The sequence below is a fragment of the Dendrobium catenatum genome, unplaced genomic scaffold, assembly GCF_001605985.2.
Source record: "Dendrobium catenatum unplaced genomic scaffold, ASM160598v2 fragScaff_scaffold_1656, whole genome shotgun sequence".
NCBI lineage: Eukaryota > Viridiplantae > Streptophyta > Magnoliopsida > Asparagales > Orchidaceae > Dendrobium > Dendrobium catenatum.
This window is the reverse complement of record NW_021320118.1, coordinates 333509-352842: the sequence shown is the minus strand read 5'-3', so window position 1 is coordinate 352842 and position 19334 is coordinate 333509. Positions and strand designations below refer to the sequence as shown.

Genomic DNA, 19334 nt, shown 5'->3' with positions numbered 1-19334 from the left:
TCCCCGATCGGTTTGGAAATGCTCTATTATGCAGTCTTTAAATTCCCTCCAGTTCCTGATCGGCCTCCTTTGGTCTCTCCACTGAAACCACGACAGGGCTTTCCCTTCCAAGCACAGTCCCGCTGCTGTTAGCTTCTCCTCCTCCGTCACCCCATTGACGACGAAGTGTCGTTTGACCTTGTAAATCCACCCATACGCATCTTCTTCTTCGAATATATGCATCTTCAACTTCCTCACCTTCTGGTCGCCACCATTTCCCCTTATTCTCCCATAATTTCTCTTCTCCCAAGTGCTAGGTCCACCCCATGTTTCCTGATCTTCCCTTGCTCTGCATAGCCCAAACTCCCTTCGAGATCCTCCTTTTTTTCTTCAAAATCAGCACCTTGACAGCCATAAAACCCCTCATGGCGTTCCCAATTAGCCCCTCTTTGCTCCGCTCCCCCATAGCCATACCTTTCCCCATGTCGATCTCCTCTTTCCTCCCTATGGAAAGACTCCACATAGGGTCTTCTTCTTCCCCATTCCACGATTTCCACCTCTTCTTTCCCCTTACGGATTTCAGAATTGGTGTTCTTCGCTTCTGGGCCCGTCGCTTCGGATGCCACCGTTTGTACTTGAAGCTCCAGCATTCTTTTCATCATATCCCTGAGATCGGCCACCTGCCCCTTCATGGAAGAAATTCTTTCCTCCATGGTTTCTTTGATGTGATTCATCTCTCCTCTGAGTCTCTCCTCCAAAGCATCAACTTTCTTGGCCGCCATTACAATCCGGAGTTTGGAGATTCACAAAATCTGGATTTTTGAGTAAAAAAACAGCAACTTCCTCCTTTTCTGGGCAAAAAGCTGCTGCTGGAATTGACCCAAAACAGCCCTCCACCGGTCCCAAGACTTGCTCTGATACCAATTTGATAGGAAACACTTATAGTTCTCAAGTATGTCCTATCAATCTTCGGAAAGCAGCGAAAATTCATCACAAAAGTCCGCACAACATCACAAAAACAGTAGATAATTTGTAATTTTTGATGAAAGGAAAACGGAAAATAGCAAGATACAATTGATCCTCTATTCGAGAGAGGAGGATCGATCCCTCCCAAATCTCTAGACGCCGCTAGAGCCCAAAGAAAACCTAAATCTAAGAGATTTCAAATTTCAGTCAAATTCAAGATGCCCTAACCCTTGGAAAACAAAGTATTTAATGCATACAAATCAAAAGGAAATCCCTAAACAGTCCCTACATTCAAATTTCCCTCTCAAATCTCTAAAAAATCCTTCCTAAAATGGTTCGCTTGGGCGGTCGGGACGCCCGACCTCCGCAGGAGGCGGAGATCTCGCGAAATGCCAGTCCTGTGCGGACCGGCTGGACCAGTCCAGTGGACCGGTCTAACAGACTCCCTGTTTGTACAGTTCAATACAATTCCTCTCGTTCAACATTTAAGAAGAAAAAACATATAGGATGTCAATGTGACAAAGGGGACAGGGTTTATACCATTTGAGCATGACTAGGCTTCCAGTTGCTCCCTTTCTCGGTTCCCTTGCCCAACTTATCCATTCTCTTAATTTCTCAATTACTTGATTTCTAGGGTGTTTCATTCCAAATGTTTTATACATGATTTTCCCTTTTTAATGATGATATGTACTTGTATAGATGAAATATTGAAATATTAAACATTCTTGTCTTAGAGTATCCAAGAATCCTTGTCCTGCATCAATGATGAAAGCCTTTTAACTTTTAGTTGTACAAAGTGCTGATGAAGTAGTAATGATATCTAGTATGATTGACATGCCATTGGCTAAACTCTTGATTATTTAGAGCTCTTTTCTGAATTCCCAATCGATATAACTGTTTTTTTTTTCTTGATTATTGATATCAAAACATTAGCATTCGTTCTTTGGAGGCTGACTCGATTATGCTCAAGAAGCTATTTGCCTAAGGAATTTTTTTTTTTTGTTATTTCAAGTTGCTGTCAAGAAGATCCCTTTTGAGTTGGATAGAGCAGCATTCTTGGTTGCCTTACTTGGTGTGTCCGTGCATGTGTGTGCTGAAATATCAGTAAAATATTGTTATGGTTTCAAAGAGTTGCTTGCTCGATGGTTTTTAATTATCAACTATGTAAAAGTTTACTGCTGAAATTTTGTGCAGTGTAAGAGAGGTAGCTATCATTGCTTGACTGAATTTTAACTCTTTTTCATTCTCTAGTATCATGGCCAATATTTGTTGGTTTGAACCACTGGACTGTATTTTTTTTAAGATTGTTCCCAATTTGACTCAAAGTTGTTGTGGCAGATGTTGGTGTATGAGTTCATGCCAAATGGTACATTGCGTGATCACCTATCTGGTGAGAATCACTTGCTTGGAGAAATGTAGCTATGACAAACAAATTCTCGTCTATTTTTCTTTGAGAAAGCTCTGTTTTTTTTTTCTGACTTGAAATTTTGTGATATAACAGCTAAATCCAAGGAAGCTTTGAGCTTTTCAATGAGGTTGAGCATTGCATTGGGCTCTGCGAGGGGCATATTATACTTGCATACAGAAGCAGATCCCCCTATTTTCCATCGAGATATAAAAGCAAGCAATATATTGTTGGATTCGAGGTTTGTTGCCAAGGTTGCAGATTTTGGACTGTCACGCCTTGCACCAGTTCCTGATATTGAAGGTGATCTGCCTGGTCATGTGTCAACTGTAGTCAAGGGTACCCCGGTAAGCTATTTCATTATAGCTTTATATATGCTATCAATTTAAATTATCATTTTGAAATTAGCTTGACATTTTTGTTCTGATATCTTTAATTATCACGGTTATGCAAATCTTTTTCTTTTAATTATAATCCATCAATAAAATGAGTACAATGTCAAATAATGAAAGAAAATTGTTATTTGGAAAGAGACAACAACAATAATGACAATATCAAGCCTTTATCCCACTACGTGGGGTCAACTACATGAATCATTTTTTTTCATTGTGTCTTGTTAAGAGTTAAATTCTCATTTAAATTTGATAAAAAAGGTAATTTGTAATACTTTATAACCAAGTCTTTTTAGGCCTACCTTTACCTTTTTTAATATAGGCTAAATCTAATACATCTACATTCTTAAGCCACTTGAACTACTTCAACTTTTTCATTGTGGGCTCCGAAAATTCATGCCCTGAACTCTCCGTGACTAGTTTCTTTTTTTTTTGTCTAGGAGATTTTTAACGAGTTTAGGTTTTAAGATAAATTTTCAGAAGGAAGATTGTGTTTTAGATAAGACACTATCTAGAGATTTTGCCCTCGTTTAATGAGGACTATATGATATCTTTTGAATATATATATATATATATATATATATATATATATATGAGTTCAGGTTTTCTATCGGCTCAAGCCCCTATAGTTAATTACCTCTCCCAATAACGAGAGAGAACTTTCGATTAATGCTAGTTGTTGAACATATGCATAGTATCAAGCATATAGTAGCAGCAGAATTAGATATTGAAAATTGAGAATTTGTCACCGCACACTTAAAGTAGATGGTATGGGGAATGATGATGAACCCGATCAAGATCCCATGGTTTAGTCGACTGGGGCCATCATGATCCTTAATCTACTTAGTCAGAGGAGACAGTCGACCCAACCTTACCTAATGTTTCTTGTCAGCAGCTATGGGTTGCTTCGTCCAAAGGTACTTTGTAGACATGAAAAATCAAAACCTTTAAAACTAATATGCATAAAAACCTGTTAAGTCAGTAAGAATAACAGCTTTCTGATAAAGTTCATCAGGACAACTCAGGGAACTTCCTTTCTTCTAGTTTAAGTAGTTCCAGATAAATGCATGGTTTAAACTGAACTAATGCTGCAAAGCTAGCATATTTTCTGGTTGCTATAATGGAAAAAGTATCGTTGAAAGTAAAATCTTCTTACTTAACCTTCATATTCTTTCAAAGTTACTTGCAACTGTGTGCTTATAATTGCAATTTCTATGCAGGGTTACCTTGACCCAGAATATTTCTTAACTCATAAACTTACTGACAAAAGTGATGTATATAGTCTTGGAGTTGTGTTTCTAGAACTATTGACTGGGAGACAACCAATTTTGCATGGAAAAAACATAGTTCGGGAGGTATGAATGAATATCTTTTGTTAACTTTTCATGCTCAATCTAAGGCTTCGTTTGGGACGGCTTTTTTACTGCTTCTTAAAGTAGCTTTCAAGTATAAAATTTAAATTTTTTTTACTAAAAAATTTGCTTTAAGAAACAATAAGAAAACCGCCTCAAAAGAAGCCTAAATAGAAACATTTCAGTATATCTTTATTATAATCATAGACCAACATGAACACCTATGGTTGCAGGTTACCTTGGCTTATCAGTCTGGCATGATTTTCTCAGCCATTGACAGCCGCATGGGCTCATATCCCTCAGAATGTGTTGAGAAGTTTGTGTCATTGGCTCTACGGTGCTGCCAAGATGAGACAGATGCGAGGCCTTCAATGCCTGAAGTAGTCAGGGAGCTGGAGATCATATGGCGCATGAATCCAGAAACTTATACTTCGCCATTAGAGTCTGTGGTTGGAGAGTTGAAGAACGAGACACCGACATCATCGTCACTCGTAGACTCTCAGCCTTACTTGTCTTCCGATGTCGCCGGCAGCAACCTTATCAGTAATGTGATCCCTTCCATTGCACCTCGCTGATGAGGTAATATCTTCCTGTATAAATTAGGTGAATGTATGCATCTGAGTGTATATTTAGGCTTCGTTTGGGACGATTTTTTTACTGTTTCTTAAAGCATTTTTTTAGTATAAAAATTTAAATTTTTATGCTAAAAAATAGCTTTAAGTAGTAAGAAAGTCATCCCAAATGAAGTCTTAAAAACTGTGTCAAAATGAAAATATAGTTTCTTAGCATCAGGTTCATTCGTTGTGTTGTTGAAATCTTTTGGGCATAGCATAGAATCAGATCTCACAATTTTTTTTAGAATTTGTGTTATTGTAATAAATCACTTGGACTGATATTTTGTATCTATTATTGAGGTTTTTGCCTTCCTATTTCATTCCCGATGGTTTTCTTATTGCTTCTTAAAGGATATTTTTAGTAAAAAATTAATTTTTTATTAAAAGTTGATTTAAGAATCAATAAGAAAATCATCTCAAATGAAGTTTATATTGTATTACCAATTGTTATTGTTGGGGATTAAAATATATGCGGAGGTAGAGTTAAGAAATTTTAGTCTTAACGTTGTACAAATATCTAGCTCACAAACAGATAAGAAATAATAAAACAGGGATTTTTACGTGGAAAGCCCTAAAAAGAGAAAAAATCACATGGTCTCGCCCAACTGAAATAATTCCATTAGTGTTTTGTTTGAAATACAAGAGGCTGACTCGTCCACAAAGTTAGGACGATCAAATTACAATGAATCTCTTCCAAGTTGAGATTCAATTACAAAGTTGAGCAGAGTTCTGACGTCACTAAGGAGATTGGGCAGAATTCAATGTCGTCCGAAAGTTGGACTGAATTTCGGCGTCAGACAGAACTTTTATGTTGCTTAGGAAGAATTCTGGCATCACCCGGATGTTCGGCCGAATTCTGGCGTTACTCAGGCGGCAGGATGAACTCCGGTGGTGGTCGAGGAGGAGTTACTCCCTCCTATCCTTCTCTTCTCTTCTTCTCTTCTTCTTCTCTTCTTCTTGCTTGGGTCCCCCCTTATGAGAAATGAGAGGTCTATTAATAATTTTTCTGGAGTAGCATAGCATGTAAATAGGTGTGAGATCAGGGGTAAATAGGGAGTGGTCGAATGGACGGTTGATACTGAATCCCTTGATAGTGCACAGTTCATCAGACATTTGAAGGTCTTAATGATGTCGAAATTCGGTGATCTTGGGCTCGTTGGATTTGTCTCGTCGATCCGTTCGATTCGACTATAAGCTCATTAAAATCGAAGACCGTTTGGTAACTCAAATTGCGGTATGAACTTTCCAACAACACTTTGGGTGCTTGACTTGGGCTCATTTGGGCTCGGATTGAGTTGAATTTGGTATCATTGGGTTCGTATTTCCGAGACGCTCAGTTCGACTATAAGTTTGCTGAAATCGGAGTTCAGGTGATCCCAGATTTAATTTTTGAAGTTTTCACGTTGATTTTGCCTCGAGATTCGTGCCCGATCAAGATAATTTTTTGATGATATATCAGTTATAATTCGATTTTGCATGATTTATTAGTTTGGTTCCCTTGTGAAAAAAAAAATTTTTTGAACAATTTTTGTTTTGAACATTAGTAATAAAATATATTTTAATATTTTTATTAAATATTTTTGTTAATCAAATTATCTCAACATCATTGACAACTGTTCAAATGTTATGAATTATCTCATGCTAAAGTTTTATTTTGTGAATCTTTTTTCATAGCCAAATCAATTTCATCTGAGATCAATGTATATAATTCATTTCATGTCCATGTTATTCCTGAAGAGATATCTTTGAAGTTTGTTTAGGATTTTTTTTTTCTTTCATGTCATCATTTTTAATTAGGATTTTATCATGTTTATTTAATCGAATTTCATACTGTAGTATGATTAATAATTGATACTCACCCAAAGTTACCATGATCAAGCACTTATCTTGACATAGATTTAAGCCGGGAACTACGAAATTAAAATTTGGACCATGCAAACTCTAATTTCAGCAAATTTATAGTCAAATTTAACGGCTTAATTAGGCAAATCTAATGATATCAACATTTGTCCACTCCAAGCCCAAATAAGCCCAGATCAAGGGATCAAAGCACATTTGAAAGCTTCAAAGCATTAAAATTTAATAATGAAATGATCTCTAAACAATACATATTTATTGTCAAACTGAGTTGCTTGACGAGCAAATCCAATGAGCTCAAGATCGCTTGATTTTGCATAAGGCGCTTATGCTAAATGAACACTATGATCGAGGGAATTAGTATAGGCCGTATGAAGCAGCACTTTGAATTTACTTTTGATCTTCTCCATATTTATAAAGTATAACACTCTCAAAATCTATAAATAGACTCTCATTTTTTACATGAAGGGAAACTTTTTGGGAAGCTTGGACCCTGGGCTAAAGACTCAAGAGATCTCTAAGGCTTGAAGAGTCTCAATACTCCACCTTGGCACCATTGCCAGGGAAACCTTGCCGCCTGACCACCACTGTTCGACCTTTGCATGGTCATCATCACCTTTGGACCTCCACTCGGCCGCCACAATAGTGTCTCATCTCGACCATCGTCTCCCGCCAAGTACAATCCATCTGATCTTCGTTACCCGACGACTAAGGTCCAACCTCTATCACCCTCCGATTATGATCCTTCTGATCTTTGTCGCCCGCTAACAATGGTCGCTCAAACCCCGTCACATTACAACGATCCCCTTAACCTCAGTTGCCCGACTATTGTCCTTTCAACCACTATCGCCAAACTACGGTCCCTCCAACCTTTATCTCTCAATTACGATTCATCCGACCATAGTATCTCACCGATTACAATCCCTCTAATCATAATTACACGATAACAATCTCTCCAATCTCCTTCACCCGACAATGATCCCATTTACCTTAGTCTTCCTACTAGAGTCTCTCAGACCTTTATCCCCCGCAGACTGCGGCATCATACAACTATTTAGGATAACGTCAAATTGAGCCTTAAGAACGTTACCGTCCATTTCGACTTATTCACCAAATATTATCTCAACCATACGTCCTGTTAAATTCAAACCCAGGTCGCCATTAGCAAATCCGACCGACTCCCGCAACCAAGCTCGATTCCCTCTTCGGCAGTCTTCTTCAATCTTCGCTACAAAAACCGCTTAACCAGACTGATTCTCTCAAAGTAGGTGGTTTTCAAAGAACCTTGTTTTACGCCTGTTTTCATTTCTCTTTCTTCCTTCCAATTACGCGTGCTCCACTAATTTATTATAATTCTCAACCGATTGATATTATATTTGGCCGTTACTTTCTCCGTATTTTAGGGTTTAATCGAGGAATATATCTACATCACGGAGACGTGAAGTCAAATCCTTGAAGCTGAATTTGTAGGATATTTTGCTTTTCCTGTACAGCGTAGAGTAATTATAGGCTTTTGGAGTAAGTTCTTCTTTTGATGTCTGAATTTGTTCCGCAACTGATCGGATTAGTCGATCATTGTGGGGATCTTTGGAAAGCTAGTTCGAGGTATCTTGTTGTTTTAGGGGCTGTTTGGCAACAAGTATGATTATTTGTTAATTAAATCATATTCTTAATTAATTTTAATTAACCTAGTTAATTTATTCCTATGATCTCTGGCAATTCCTGTTCATTGGGTTGCTTTTCCTCTTCTCCGGCTGTTTGTTGCTATTCGACTTCGTCTGCTTCCACGACGTTCCTTGCTGTCGGATCAGAAGTCACACCTCCTCGCCGTTCTTCTGTTGGATCGGAAGGAACGACGACGAGGGGAGCTTTCTCGTTGCGAAAGTAGCCATCTTTCTTCCGTTCGCGCGTTTCTTCGGCCAAATCCCGTAAATCGGCCGAAATCCCGGCAAAAAGAGGGAATCGGAGGATTTAATTCGCTGTTGGATTCAACAGTTCCCTAAATCCTGTTTGGCAGGGTTTGAAGGTGCTATATTAGTCGTAGAGATTTAGAAGGTAGGATTTAGGCAGGTTGTCTTATGAAATTCATTTGTTGTGTCTTCTCATGATTGATTTGATTGAAGAGGGTTGCTTTTAGTTTTCATATTTTAGTTGCGAAGATCTGAATTTCTTCTGTGCATCTTTTTTGTTTTGAAGGGAATCGCTTTTTATTAGATTACTAGTTACTGTATATTTTTTTGATGTATTATTTGATTTGTTATGCTCGTTAGATCTATCATGACGTGTTGTAATTATTTCTAGCACTGTATTTTCTTTCCTTATCAATTTTGTGGCTAATTCGATATGAGTAATTTTTTGCTTCTGCATTGCTTATCAGGTTGAGGAACTTCATGCTTTGGTTTGGATTTGGAATTTGCAGTTTTTTTCAAAATCTCTTATAGTAGAAGGTCCCAATTTTTGGGTATTTAAGTGTTCATTCTTGGTTCCTTCTGCTCTAATTTGCTCAAAGGCTGCAGTCAATGCATAAAGGCTGAGTTGGAATTTAATCTCTCTACAAATGAATGTATCATTTGTGCTAAATTTATATAAATCATCTGGCACATTGCGTTCCCATATATAGTGTTGTATTTCACCGGGTGGTATTCCTGGCATCAACATCTGAGAGGACAGATTCAGAAGAATATACCTTTTTCAGATATGAAAGTAGCCATGTGAGGATCATATAGTGCTTTGTTGACCTATTTGGCTTCTTAAACAAAGATTGGTTTATTTATCTTATGGTTATTTTATGAGATCAGGGTTTTAACATGAAGGCTGGCATCTAATTTCATCCAGGGCTGGGTTTTGGCATACATATACATTATTTGTTAAATCTAAAGAAATGGCCTTAAAGTTGCACGTTCTTATACTGCCATTGCTTATTATTTTTGTGTGGAATGGTTCTGCTACTATTGCAAAATCAGACAACATAATTGTTCAAAGGATGATAAGTGCTCCGCGGAGAGATATAGAGAGCACAGTTATTGATGGTTCAGGCAAAGAGGTTGGACTTCATAGTCCTGGGGTTATTTTCCACGGATTTGATGAGAGGAAAGTTGGTAGCAACAAAGTTTCACTATTTACAGTTGCATGGCTTACTCTTGCTATGGCTGCTGCAACTGGCTTGGGTGCAGTTCCTTTTTTCTTTGTGGAACTAGAGCCTGAATGGGCAGGTGTGTGCAATGGTTTGGCTGCCGGAGTGATGCTGGCTGCTAGCTTTGATTTGGTACAGGAAGGGCAAAGCTATGGTGGTGGCAATTTAGTGGTTATTGGAATTATGAGTGGAGCAGTTTTTATTTTACTTTGTAAGAAGGTATTTACCCGTGTTATCTACTTTGCTTTTTTAGTCTGGTTTTTTTTTTTAAATTTTAAACTTTGTGGACTATTTCTTTTCAAATTTTTTCTCAGTTTCTTTTAGTTTTTCCAAAGCGTTGATATATCCTATCATATGCATTGATTAGTTTTCAAGTGTAACTTCTATTAACTACACGTTCAAAATTGTCTCTAAACTGCCAAATTGATGAGGGGGCTTACACCCATAGCTTTAGTCTCATAAGAACAATATATATTTCAGTCAATCTCATTAATGTTGTTTTTCCAAATTTGATCTTGCGCATATTTTATTGCCTTTCCCTGCTTGTGCAGGATTGCTCATTTGATAATGCAGGTGTTATTATATTATTTTAAATTTTATCCTACTCCTCCCCCGCCCTCCACGTTTCTCTCTCTCTAAGGGATTCCTCTGTTTAGAATACAAATTTAAATGAACAGAGCAGTAATGATTGTTTCTTAAATCCATTGATTTCCTCAAGGAGTTCTTGAAAATCAATTTAGTTTCTATGAGAGGTATAATGAGTTGTTCTTTTGAGTATCAGACGTCATGGTTTTTTTTTTGGAAAGATTCCATTGGGAATGTTTTAATTGCTAGTATAATTTTATTCTTTTGTGATTATGAGACCTTATTGCACTTATATTTGTTACAATGTTGCCTGTTACTATCATGTTTTACTTGAGTCATGGAATGCATCTTCCTCTCAGAACTATGGGCATTATGAAAGTGTGCTAAACATGTATAATTTTCTTTTTCAGGTTCTCGAAAGATACGGCGAAGTAAGCATGTTAGATCTAAAAGGTGCTGATGCAAGTAAGGCTATACTGGTCATCGGAATAATGACATTGCATTCCTTTGGCGAAGGTTCAGGCGTTGGGGTATCATTTGCTGGGTCAAAAGGAGTTAACCAAGGCCTTTTTGTAACTCTAGCAATAGCTGTGCATAACATACCTGAAGGTTTAGCTGTGAGTATGGTTCTTGCATCACGAGGGATTTCTCCACATAATGCCATGCTGTGGAGTTTCATTACATCTTTGCCTCAGGTAAATGTTCACGGTTCTATTCCTACTCTTGATTTATGAATGAATAAATGAATGAATAAATGAGATTTATGGGTGTTGATTGTCATTTGCTTCATCGCCATGCTACCACATGTGAAATGACCTTTAAGAATTACCTTATACTTATTGCAAGAGAATTTTTGTTTCCTTCAAAGTAAGAAAAAAATCTATTTGTGATTTAGTGGCTTCATGTTTGTACGTAATTAAGTGTTCCTCTTATTTATCAAAGTATGTGTTTGATATTGCAAGATCATAGGCTACTGTGATATAAAGTATAACTTATTCCATTGATTTTATGTCTTGTATTCTTTAGCCACCATTAATCCTCTCATAGCACATCCTACTAGAACATATATATCATTAAAGCACTTCTAATAATTATCATTTCATCATCAAGTGTATATTGTAATATTTCTTCCATCTATTCGCAAAATTAATTTTGTAAACTATCTTCTAATATAAATTGATGAGCATGAGCACTAGCATGATTGATGATATCATTATTGGTAATTATCTTAATAGAAATCATCCTATCATTTGCCTTATTCCATCGACAATTTTATTTTTTAACTATTTATCCTTTATTATCCCAATTTTTATCATATTGTTAGCCTTTCTAATGCACAGCAGCTTATAATTTTTTGCAATATCTTTGGATTTTTCTCTATTCTATTTCTTTCTTATAAAAAAAACAGTAGCTATTATTCTTATGATCACTGTGCCAACCAATCCTTTTATATTTTCATTCAAAATACCCAAATTTCATTTAGCAAAATTTATCTCCGTTTTAGGCCTAGGCCCTTTAATGACACACTGCAACTTAACTCTTAATGGCAAGAAATCTGTTATGAGGGGTAATTTCTCGATTCCAAGGTTATTGATATTTGGAAATTGTATACAAGAGAGAATGGGGGATTTGAAAGGTCATAGATGAGGACGAAGGTATGAGATTCTCAATGGAGAGATAATGTTGTTAGGAAAAGGAGTGTGAATTTAAGAGCAAAATGAGAATTTGATTTAATTTGAATTCAATAATGAGCACAATGAACATAAGAAGGCATATTATAAATTGATCCAAAAAAGTAAAGTGGAGTTAGCTTTGAAAAAGATTTATATATGTAAAATTTTTTGTTCAAATTAGATACTTATTAAAATTTTGTGAGTTATTGAGGATATATGTTTTTGTTTAACAAATATTTTCAATAATATTTTGGAGGATAAAATAATCTCAAATGATTGGAGATACAATATTTTGGTAATATCCAAGAGCAAAAATGTTTGTTCAAGAGTGTGATGATTACAGAAAAATCAAACTTTTGAGTCATACAATGGAGACATGAGAGTGGCAATAAGATGTCATTGAATGATTTATAATCATTAAATTAGGCTCATCCTACATCGATAATGGAAGATTGACTTGGAAAACTATGTCAGTTTCATAGAATTTTTTTTTCGTGTCAAGAAAACCAATAATGGAAGCAAATTTATGATAGCCATTTACTGGATATGATTTGTATTGTTAGAAAATATGATTGAGAAGTGAGAACCCTCTAGAATTTATTTGGTGCACACTAAGGAAGAAAGGTACCGATTAAAGGTTTGTTAAAGCTATTAAATATATGTAGGATGGAGCATTAATTAGTATTTAAAGTAGTCATGAATTGACCAAAATGTTTCTAATTATATTAAAATTAGATTCATGACCAACATTGAATTCATCTATTTTTGTATTGATTATGAATGCACTTAAAAGTATATTCAAAGTGATGTGTCTTAGTATATGTTTTTTATAGATAATATAGGTTTAATCAATGAAACATTTGTCAAAACGATTTGAAAATTGAATAATGGAGAAAATATTTAGATGAATTAGTAGAACAAAGATTTAATTTATGTTATAACATTTTAATGACTGTGATACTAATAATTATGAATCAATAATATTAGAAGACTGACTGGTACCTTTGTATTATAGACATTGGCATTCTAGATCTATTATATTTTAGATTTAGTGGTGGGATGGTGACATTGGGTGATTAAGCCATAAAAAAGAGTGCACATTTTAGATATATCGGGTTTATTGTTCAAATAGATGGAGATATTATTAGTAGACTTCAAGTTGGACAGTTGGAGTGGATGAATGCATCGGGCATGTGTAATAAAAAAGTCCCTCAAACTTAAGTGAAAATTTTATGAGACGATAGTGACACCTGCAATGCTTTATGGACTAGAATGTTGGTTAATTAAGTTAAATAATGCAGAGATGAGGATGCTTAGGTGGATGAGTGGCTTTACACTTAGAAACTTATAAGAATCCTATCTCCATATAGCAAAAATATCAATAACGAAGAGAAAACATAATAAAAATTAAGAGATTATGGGCTAATTTTATTGATTCTAATAAATAGAACATGAATGATATTTAATCTAATTGATTCTAATAATTATATCCCACAGTTCTTGGAATCAATCCCACGGATCTTGATGTCAGAAGAGGAAATCTCCAATTGTAGCCCACGATTACACCCCACGGATTGCTGACCTATTAACATTGGGACAATTTTTTTAAAAAAGAGCCGTTGATTAATTTAATAAGGTGAAGGAGATTGCGGGGGAAATTTTTTTCTTATGCCTGCCATAAACCTTGGTAACGAGTGGCTTGCTGACCTATCTCTCCACACCCACCCAACTATTTTGGTAGTTGGGTTGGCCAGCGAGCTAGTGTTTTGGTACCCGATTTGGCAAGCGGCCCGGTTTAGGAGAGCGGGTTAAGTGGGTTAAGCGAGTGGGTAGTTAATTGGGTGGGCGTTCCGCACAATTAAAAAGCTAAGAAGTAGATAGGGGAGCGGGGAGTCATCATATTATTTATTTTTTTAATTATTTTTTTAATTTAATGTGTTGGCTGATTCAATATACCTCTTATTTTATTTTTATTTTTTAAAAGACAACTCACTGAAGCTAATTAATTTGATATGTAAATATTTGGTTCTATTAAATATTTTAATTAAATATGAAGCCAGTGCTTAAGTTAAATTTCAATTTTGATATGTTATTTTAGACCATAATTTCTCAAAGACCTTTAATTATAAATCTAAATAAATTTATTTAGTGAATTATAAATTGCAGTTTTTTTTAAAATAATGTATGAGTTATATTGGTTTGCACATGGTTGTAGGCATATCATTAAACAACATGAACAACCTCAAACCTTTATCCCACTATGTGGGATCGGCTATATGAAACTTTTTCTTCCATTGAGTCCTGTTAATAGTTAAATTTTCATCTGAATCTAATAAAGAAAGGCTATTTCTAATATTTTCTAACCAAGTCTTTTTAGGTCTACCTCAACCTTTCTTAACATAAGTCAAATCCAATACATCTACTTCCCTAACCGGGTCATTGGAAGGCTTCCGTTTTATGTGACCAAACCATCTCAGACGACTCTCTAATCTTATCTTCCACTGGAGCTACTCCAACCTTTTCACGTATATGCTCATTTTGTATCATGTCTCTAAGAGTAAAGCCACTCATCATCAGCAAAAAGCATACACCAAGGTACATCCATGACTAAAGCAAAAAGATATGGGCTTAAGGCTGATCCTTGATGTAATCCAACTGAAATAGGAAAATACTTAGTCAAACCACCTTGTGTTTGAACACAAGTAATAGCTCCTGCATACATTTCCTTAATGACTTGAATATAAGCATTAGGGGTGTCAACATTGGACCTGACCCGAACCCGACCAAAAAATTTTGGGTTTGGGTTGACCCGAACACGAAGCGGGTCGGGTTCAGGTCCTGAAAACCAACCCGTTTGCAAAACCGGGTCGGGTTCGGGTTGACCCGGGAACTCGGGAATGACTCGAAAACCCAGCTGCCCCGCGCCAACTGCCATGCTGCCTCACGCCCGCTGCCCCCTCTGCCATTGGCACTGTTGCAACTGCCGCTACCCGCCTAACGTGCTATCCCTAAACGGGTTGGGTCACTTCGGGTTTGGAAAATTGACCCGTTTACAAAAACGTGTCGGGTTCTAGCTCATTATTGCTTGAGCTGATGTTTTAGCTCATTATTAGAGGTGTTTGTTGGCAGAATTTGGTGACATTTGCTGGAGGAGTTTTGTTGGACGTTGGACCTTGTTGCTGTGGTGGACCATTGGTTTGCAAGCCCTTAGCACTTATCTTATTTTACCTGCTTTTTGCTGCATGTGAGGAACCTGCTTGCCGGTTCTTCTGAGGATAGTGTTTTTATTTTTAAACTTTGTTTCGTTTGTTCGACTTTGGTTTGTTTTGGTGTTTTGTTTGGATGTCAGCTTTCTAGTTTGAATCGAGTTTTGTTCTTCTAGTCCTAGTGTTCTCCTCTATTGACTCTTTATTTCTAGTTTGCCGGCATCAATTTAGTATCAGAGCAGGTTTGTCGAGTGAGTCTTGGTGTCATGAGAGATTATGATGTTATTTTTGGAGTAAAAAACCTGAGGGTTTTTTCTTTCTTCTTTGGTAAAGCTTGCGAGCTTGTTCCGTGCTTCCTCTCCTTCTTGGGAAAGCTTGCAAGCTTGTCCTTTCTTCGTCTCAGCTTCTAATCTCTTTCTTCTCGCCGCAAGTGACCACCCCATCTGTATCTTTCATCTCAAGCAAAGAAGATCTCCTTTAGGTGTTGTTTATGTTTGTGTTTGTAAGCGTCAAAAGTTGTAAAAGCGTCTTTTTATGATATCAAAAGTGTATTTTGAGTATTTCGTGTTATTTCTTATTATTCTAGGAAGAGTAACTTTTGCTTGCAAAATTAGGAGAAATCCTAATTTTTGCTTGCATCAGTAATGAGTTGGTTGTGTGTATTAATGTGGCTCTGCTGTCCACCCCCCTCTCTCTCCTCATTGATACAAACACGAGGAATTTATTTGGTTTTATTTGAAGAAATGTTTATTTCTCCAAAAATGTTGTTCGAAACAATGATTAAATCATATGCATAGTATAATGTTTTATTTATGTATTTATTGTTTGCTAAGAGTACTAAATATCCCTTTTTTAGTACCTTGCTTGATATCTATAGTGACAGTTTGCACTTTTTTTAACTTAGCCCATTGTTGCAATTCCATCTTTTCTCTGTGCTGATGCTTTTCACAAAGTTCTACCATTCTGTACTGGTTTTGCTGCTGGGTGCATGATATGGATGGTGATTGCAGAAGTTCTTCCGGATGCTTTCAAGGTATAATTATAAAACCAGCCTTTTCTAAACACGAGTTAATAAGATCCCTCATTCTTCTATGAAGCATTTTTTAAAAAAATAAATGAAGCCTTTGAACCGTCCAGGAGATTCTTCATACAGCTTAATTTCTTCTTTTGATCCTACTTATTCCCATCCTTTTTCTTTTGTTTTATTTCCAGGAAGCCTCCCCATCAAAAGTAGCTTCATCTGGTACACTTGCTGTGGCATTCATGGAAACCCTCAGCACAGTGCTCCAAGCTTTCAGCGGCGGCAACAAGTACCATACGTTCCTGTTCCCTTTGCTTTTTATTCATTAGACATTTTGCTTATCTATTTTTCTTTGTTTACCTGATTATGATTTTAAATTTTCCCACTTGCAGTTTGGCAGATGCTTCTGCCTTCCTGGTGTCACTATTATTTGGCCTTGGCCCATTAATCGGAGGCATCATTCTCATCAATTTTTCTCTTTTCTTGCGCCTTCCACACCCTCTACTATCAGGTATCTCCTCCGGCATTGCGTTGCTCATTGCTGCTTGGAGGCCCCTGCAGTTACTTCTATCATCAAAGATGAGTTTTTTCACACTTGCTCTGCTTCTCGCCGCTGGTTCTGGTTTCTTCCATGTGTCCACTTCAACGCTCTTGAAGTTGGGGCGCCATAAGAAATCTTCAGTCAATAATCTCCAAACTTCTGGCCTTTCTCTGAGCACCCTAACCCTTCAATCTATATTTGCCTGTGTTGCCATCTCATTGCATGCCTTTGCTGAAGGGCTGGCACTTGGTGTAGCTGCCCCAAAAGCTTATGGGCTTGGGCGACACTTGGTACTCCCGGTTTCTCTCCATGGTCTCCCACGAGGAGCAGCAGTGGCAAGTTGCATTTTTGGTGCCACTGATAGTTGGAGGGGAGCCCTTGTTGCTGCAGCCATGACTGGTCTTGCTGGACCTATCTCTGCTATTTGTGCTATACTTGCTGGAATCAACTACAACGGGCTTGATCACTGGATGGTTTTTGCCTGTGGAACCTTGATTCCAAGCTTCGGAATTGTGTGTAAGCGAGCTCTAAGGTTAGATAAACCTAAGAGCATTTATGGGTTTATGATTGGGCTTGGATTTGCATGTATATGTTTGATGTCCACAAGACTTGTCTGCCTACACACTCCTTACTGCAACTCTGCCCCTGAAGCTGTCACATGAATCTGTAGGTTTGGAGGGTTCCATCTCGATTTCTAAAGCACTTGATCCCATTGAATATTAGCAGGGCTTGGAAGGATGAATTTAGATTAGATTGTTTTAAAGGGAAAGAATGGCAGCTTAGTTGATTGAGGTAAGGATGATGGTTTGGCTTAGTAGTTGATTCTCATTTACATTTAGATTAGTTTCATATACCTCAATGAAGTGAATATATATGAAAAACTCTTATGAATATTATTGATCTGAATGGATTTTTTTTTTTCTAATCTTAAAATAAGAGGATTCAGCTATTACCTTTCTGGCATGTTTGATGCAATATGTAGAGCATGCACTTATTTCAGTATATCTTATTTTTATGACCGTTATGAGCCTCATCAAGCTCGAGCAATGTTATTCGAGTTTCCTGTCATTCAGTGCGCACTGCTTCTGATGGAATCGGTACTAAAATTTTTCACTGCTGTTGAACGTTAAGGAGGGCTTCTGATTTGTTTAGAATTTTGGTATGTGAAATTTTGATTTGTCAGAAATATTCAATTGGAAAACCTATGTACTTTCTTTCAAGGGCGGAGCTGTGCAGTGCTGAGGGGGCAATTAAAACTCTTAGTATATTGAGAGTTATTTGTATTCTGAGATAATTTTTTTGTTGCTTTTTAAAACAATTTTCTAGTAAAAAAAATTTTGAATTAAAATTTTTTATATTAGAAAGCAGTAAGAAAACTCCTCCAAATGAAGCCTAAGGCTTCGTTTGAGACAGCTTTCTTCTTACCGCTTCTTAGAACATCTTTTTAGTACAAAAAATTTAATTTGTGTACTAAAAAGTTATCTTAGAAAGCAGTAAGAAAGCCATTTCAAATAAAACCTAAATCTACAATATTGTGGCATCTGGAAGTTTATTACAAAATTTATTTGTGTAAGAATATTATTCCCTCCTTGATTATGAACACTGCGTATGAGTTTCGATTACTTCGATTTAGAGAAATCTGGCATCTTATATTTATAGCTGTTCTTTAATTTCTTCTTCCTATATTTTGGTAAAAGCAAAAAAGCGTAAAACCTCCAGAGTAATGTAGGTCTGCAATTCAATAGATAATATATTTGGTAGTCTTTTCATCTTGAAGGTCGGTATCAGATTATTAATGGATCGAATAAGCGCATCTTGATTCATGTGTTTTGGTTAATTAATATCTTGATGGGCAACGCTACATAGAGTAATTCTATTCGGTTATAATTGAGACAAGTTGGTTCGAACTCGACTCCATAATAGTCTCGTGAGCTCGAGTTTGAACTTGATGAGGCTCGACTTGCGAGCAGGCTCAAATGACTGTTAGAATTTTCTTATTTTTTTTTTAATTTGAAAGTTTAGAAATATAGGGCTTTAAAAACTGGACTGGACTGGCCGGTCTGACCAGTTCAATCGTGAACCGATTTGAAGACCGGTCCAGTTCAGCTTGAAAACTAGCTTTGCTTCAAAACAACCGATTTCAGTTAGAACTGTCAGTTCAACCCGCGAATCGGTCCCGATATTTTAAAACCAACCAGTTCAAGTTTTTTTTTTTAATTTAAACAATTAAACAATTTTTTTATCATGAGTAAAAATAAAAAATTATATAAACTATACAAAGCATTTTATATATTATAAAGTTTATATGGATTCCATTAACTTTACAATATATAAAATGAATCCAGTTATAAACTATTATATTAATTTTTATCTATTTATTTTGTATATATTTGATATAAATTATAATATCTATTTAAATATTTATATATTTAATTATATATTATAAATCTAAAAAAAATAAAGATCTTCCACCTCGACCTCAACAAGATTGTCAATATATTCCGAAGAAGGAATATACTCAATTGAATATGTCATGTGTTAATATTTTCATGACTATACAAAATGAAAGAACTCTTAAATGGTCCAATCCATTGAAACCAAACATTGGCA

General features: G+C 36.3%; 2 protein-coding genes across 4 annotated transcripts in view; both read left to right on the top strand.

The window, feature by feature from the left end:
• Nucleotides 1-5030, top strand: part of LOC110105785 (probable LRR receptor-like serine/threonine-protein kinase At1g06840) — a 49796-nt gene extending 44766 nt beyond the window's left edge. For both annotated transcript variants that reach the window (XM_020835424.2, XM_020835425.2), the window contains exons 18-21: nt 2284-2335; nt 2447-2697; nt 3963-4097; nt 4328-5030. In XM_020835424.2, coding sequence (XP_020691083.1) covers nt 2284-2335; nt 2447-2697; nt 3963-4097; nt 4328-4669 — 780 coding nt within the window. In that variant the 3' untranslated portion in view covers nt 4670-5030. The remainder of the gene's footprint in view (nt 1-2283; nt 2336-2446; nt 2698-3962; nt 4098-4327) is intronic.
• A 2612-nt stretch (nt 5031-7642) lies between these two features.
• On the top strand, nt 7643-17676 carry LOC110105787 (putative zinc transporter At3g08650). Of its 2 annotated transcripts, none has more exons than XM_020835427.2 (6): nt 7643-7829; nt 8943-9917; nt 10694-10978; nt 16067-16195; nt 16375-16472; nt 16576-17676. In XM_020835427.2, the coding sequence occupies exons 2-6, from the start codon at nt 9447-9449 to the stop codon at nt 17384-17386; spliced, it is 1794 nt and encodes a 597-aa protein (XP_020691086.1). In that variant the 5' UTR covers nt 7643-7829; nt 8943-9446; the 3' UTR covers nt 17387-17676. The 2 variants fall into 2 exon arrangements, with proteins under 2 accessions (XP_020691086.1, XP_028557086.1); XM_028701253.1 differs by lacking the exon at nt 7643-7829 and adding an exon at nt 7842-8031.
• Nucleotides 17677-19334: the final 1658 nt, after the last annotated feature.

Bases quoted from the DNA above. Each gene is read 5' to 3' on its own strand.
- LOC110105787 (XM_020835427.2), top strand. From the start codon at position 9,447: ATGGCCTTAAAGTTGCACGTTCTTATACTGCCATTGCTTATTATTTTT. The intron at 9,918-10,693 runs GTATTTACCCGT...TTTCTTTTTCAG, and splicing joins TTATTTTACTTTGTAAGAAG to GTTCTCGAAAGATACGGCGA. The intron at 16,196-16,374 runs GTATAATTATAA...TTTTATTTCCAG, and splicing joins TTCTTCCGGATGCTTTCAAG to GAAGCCTCCCCATCAAAAGT.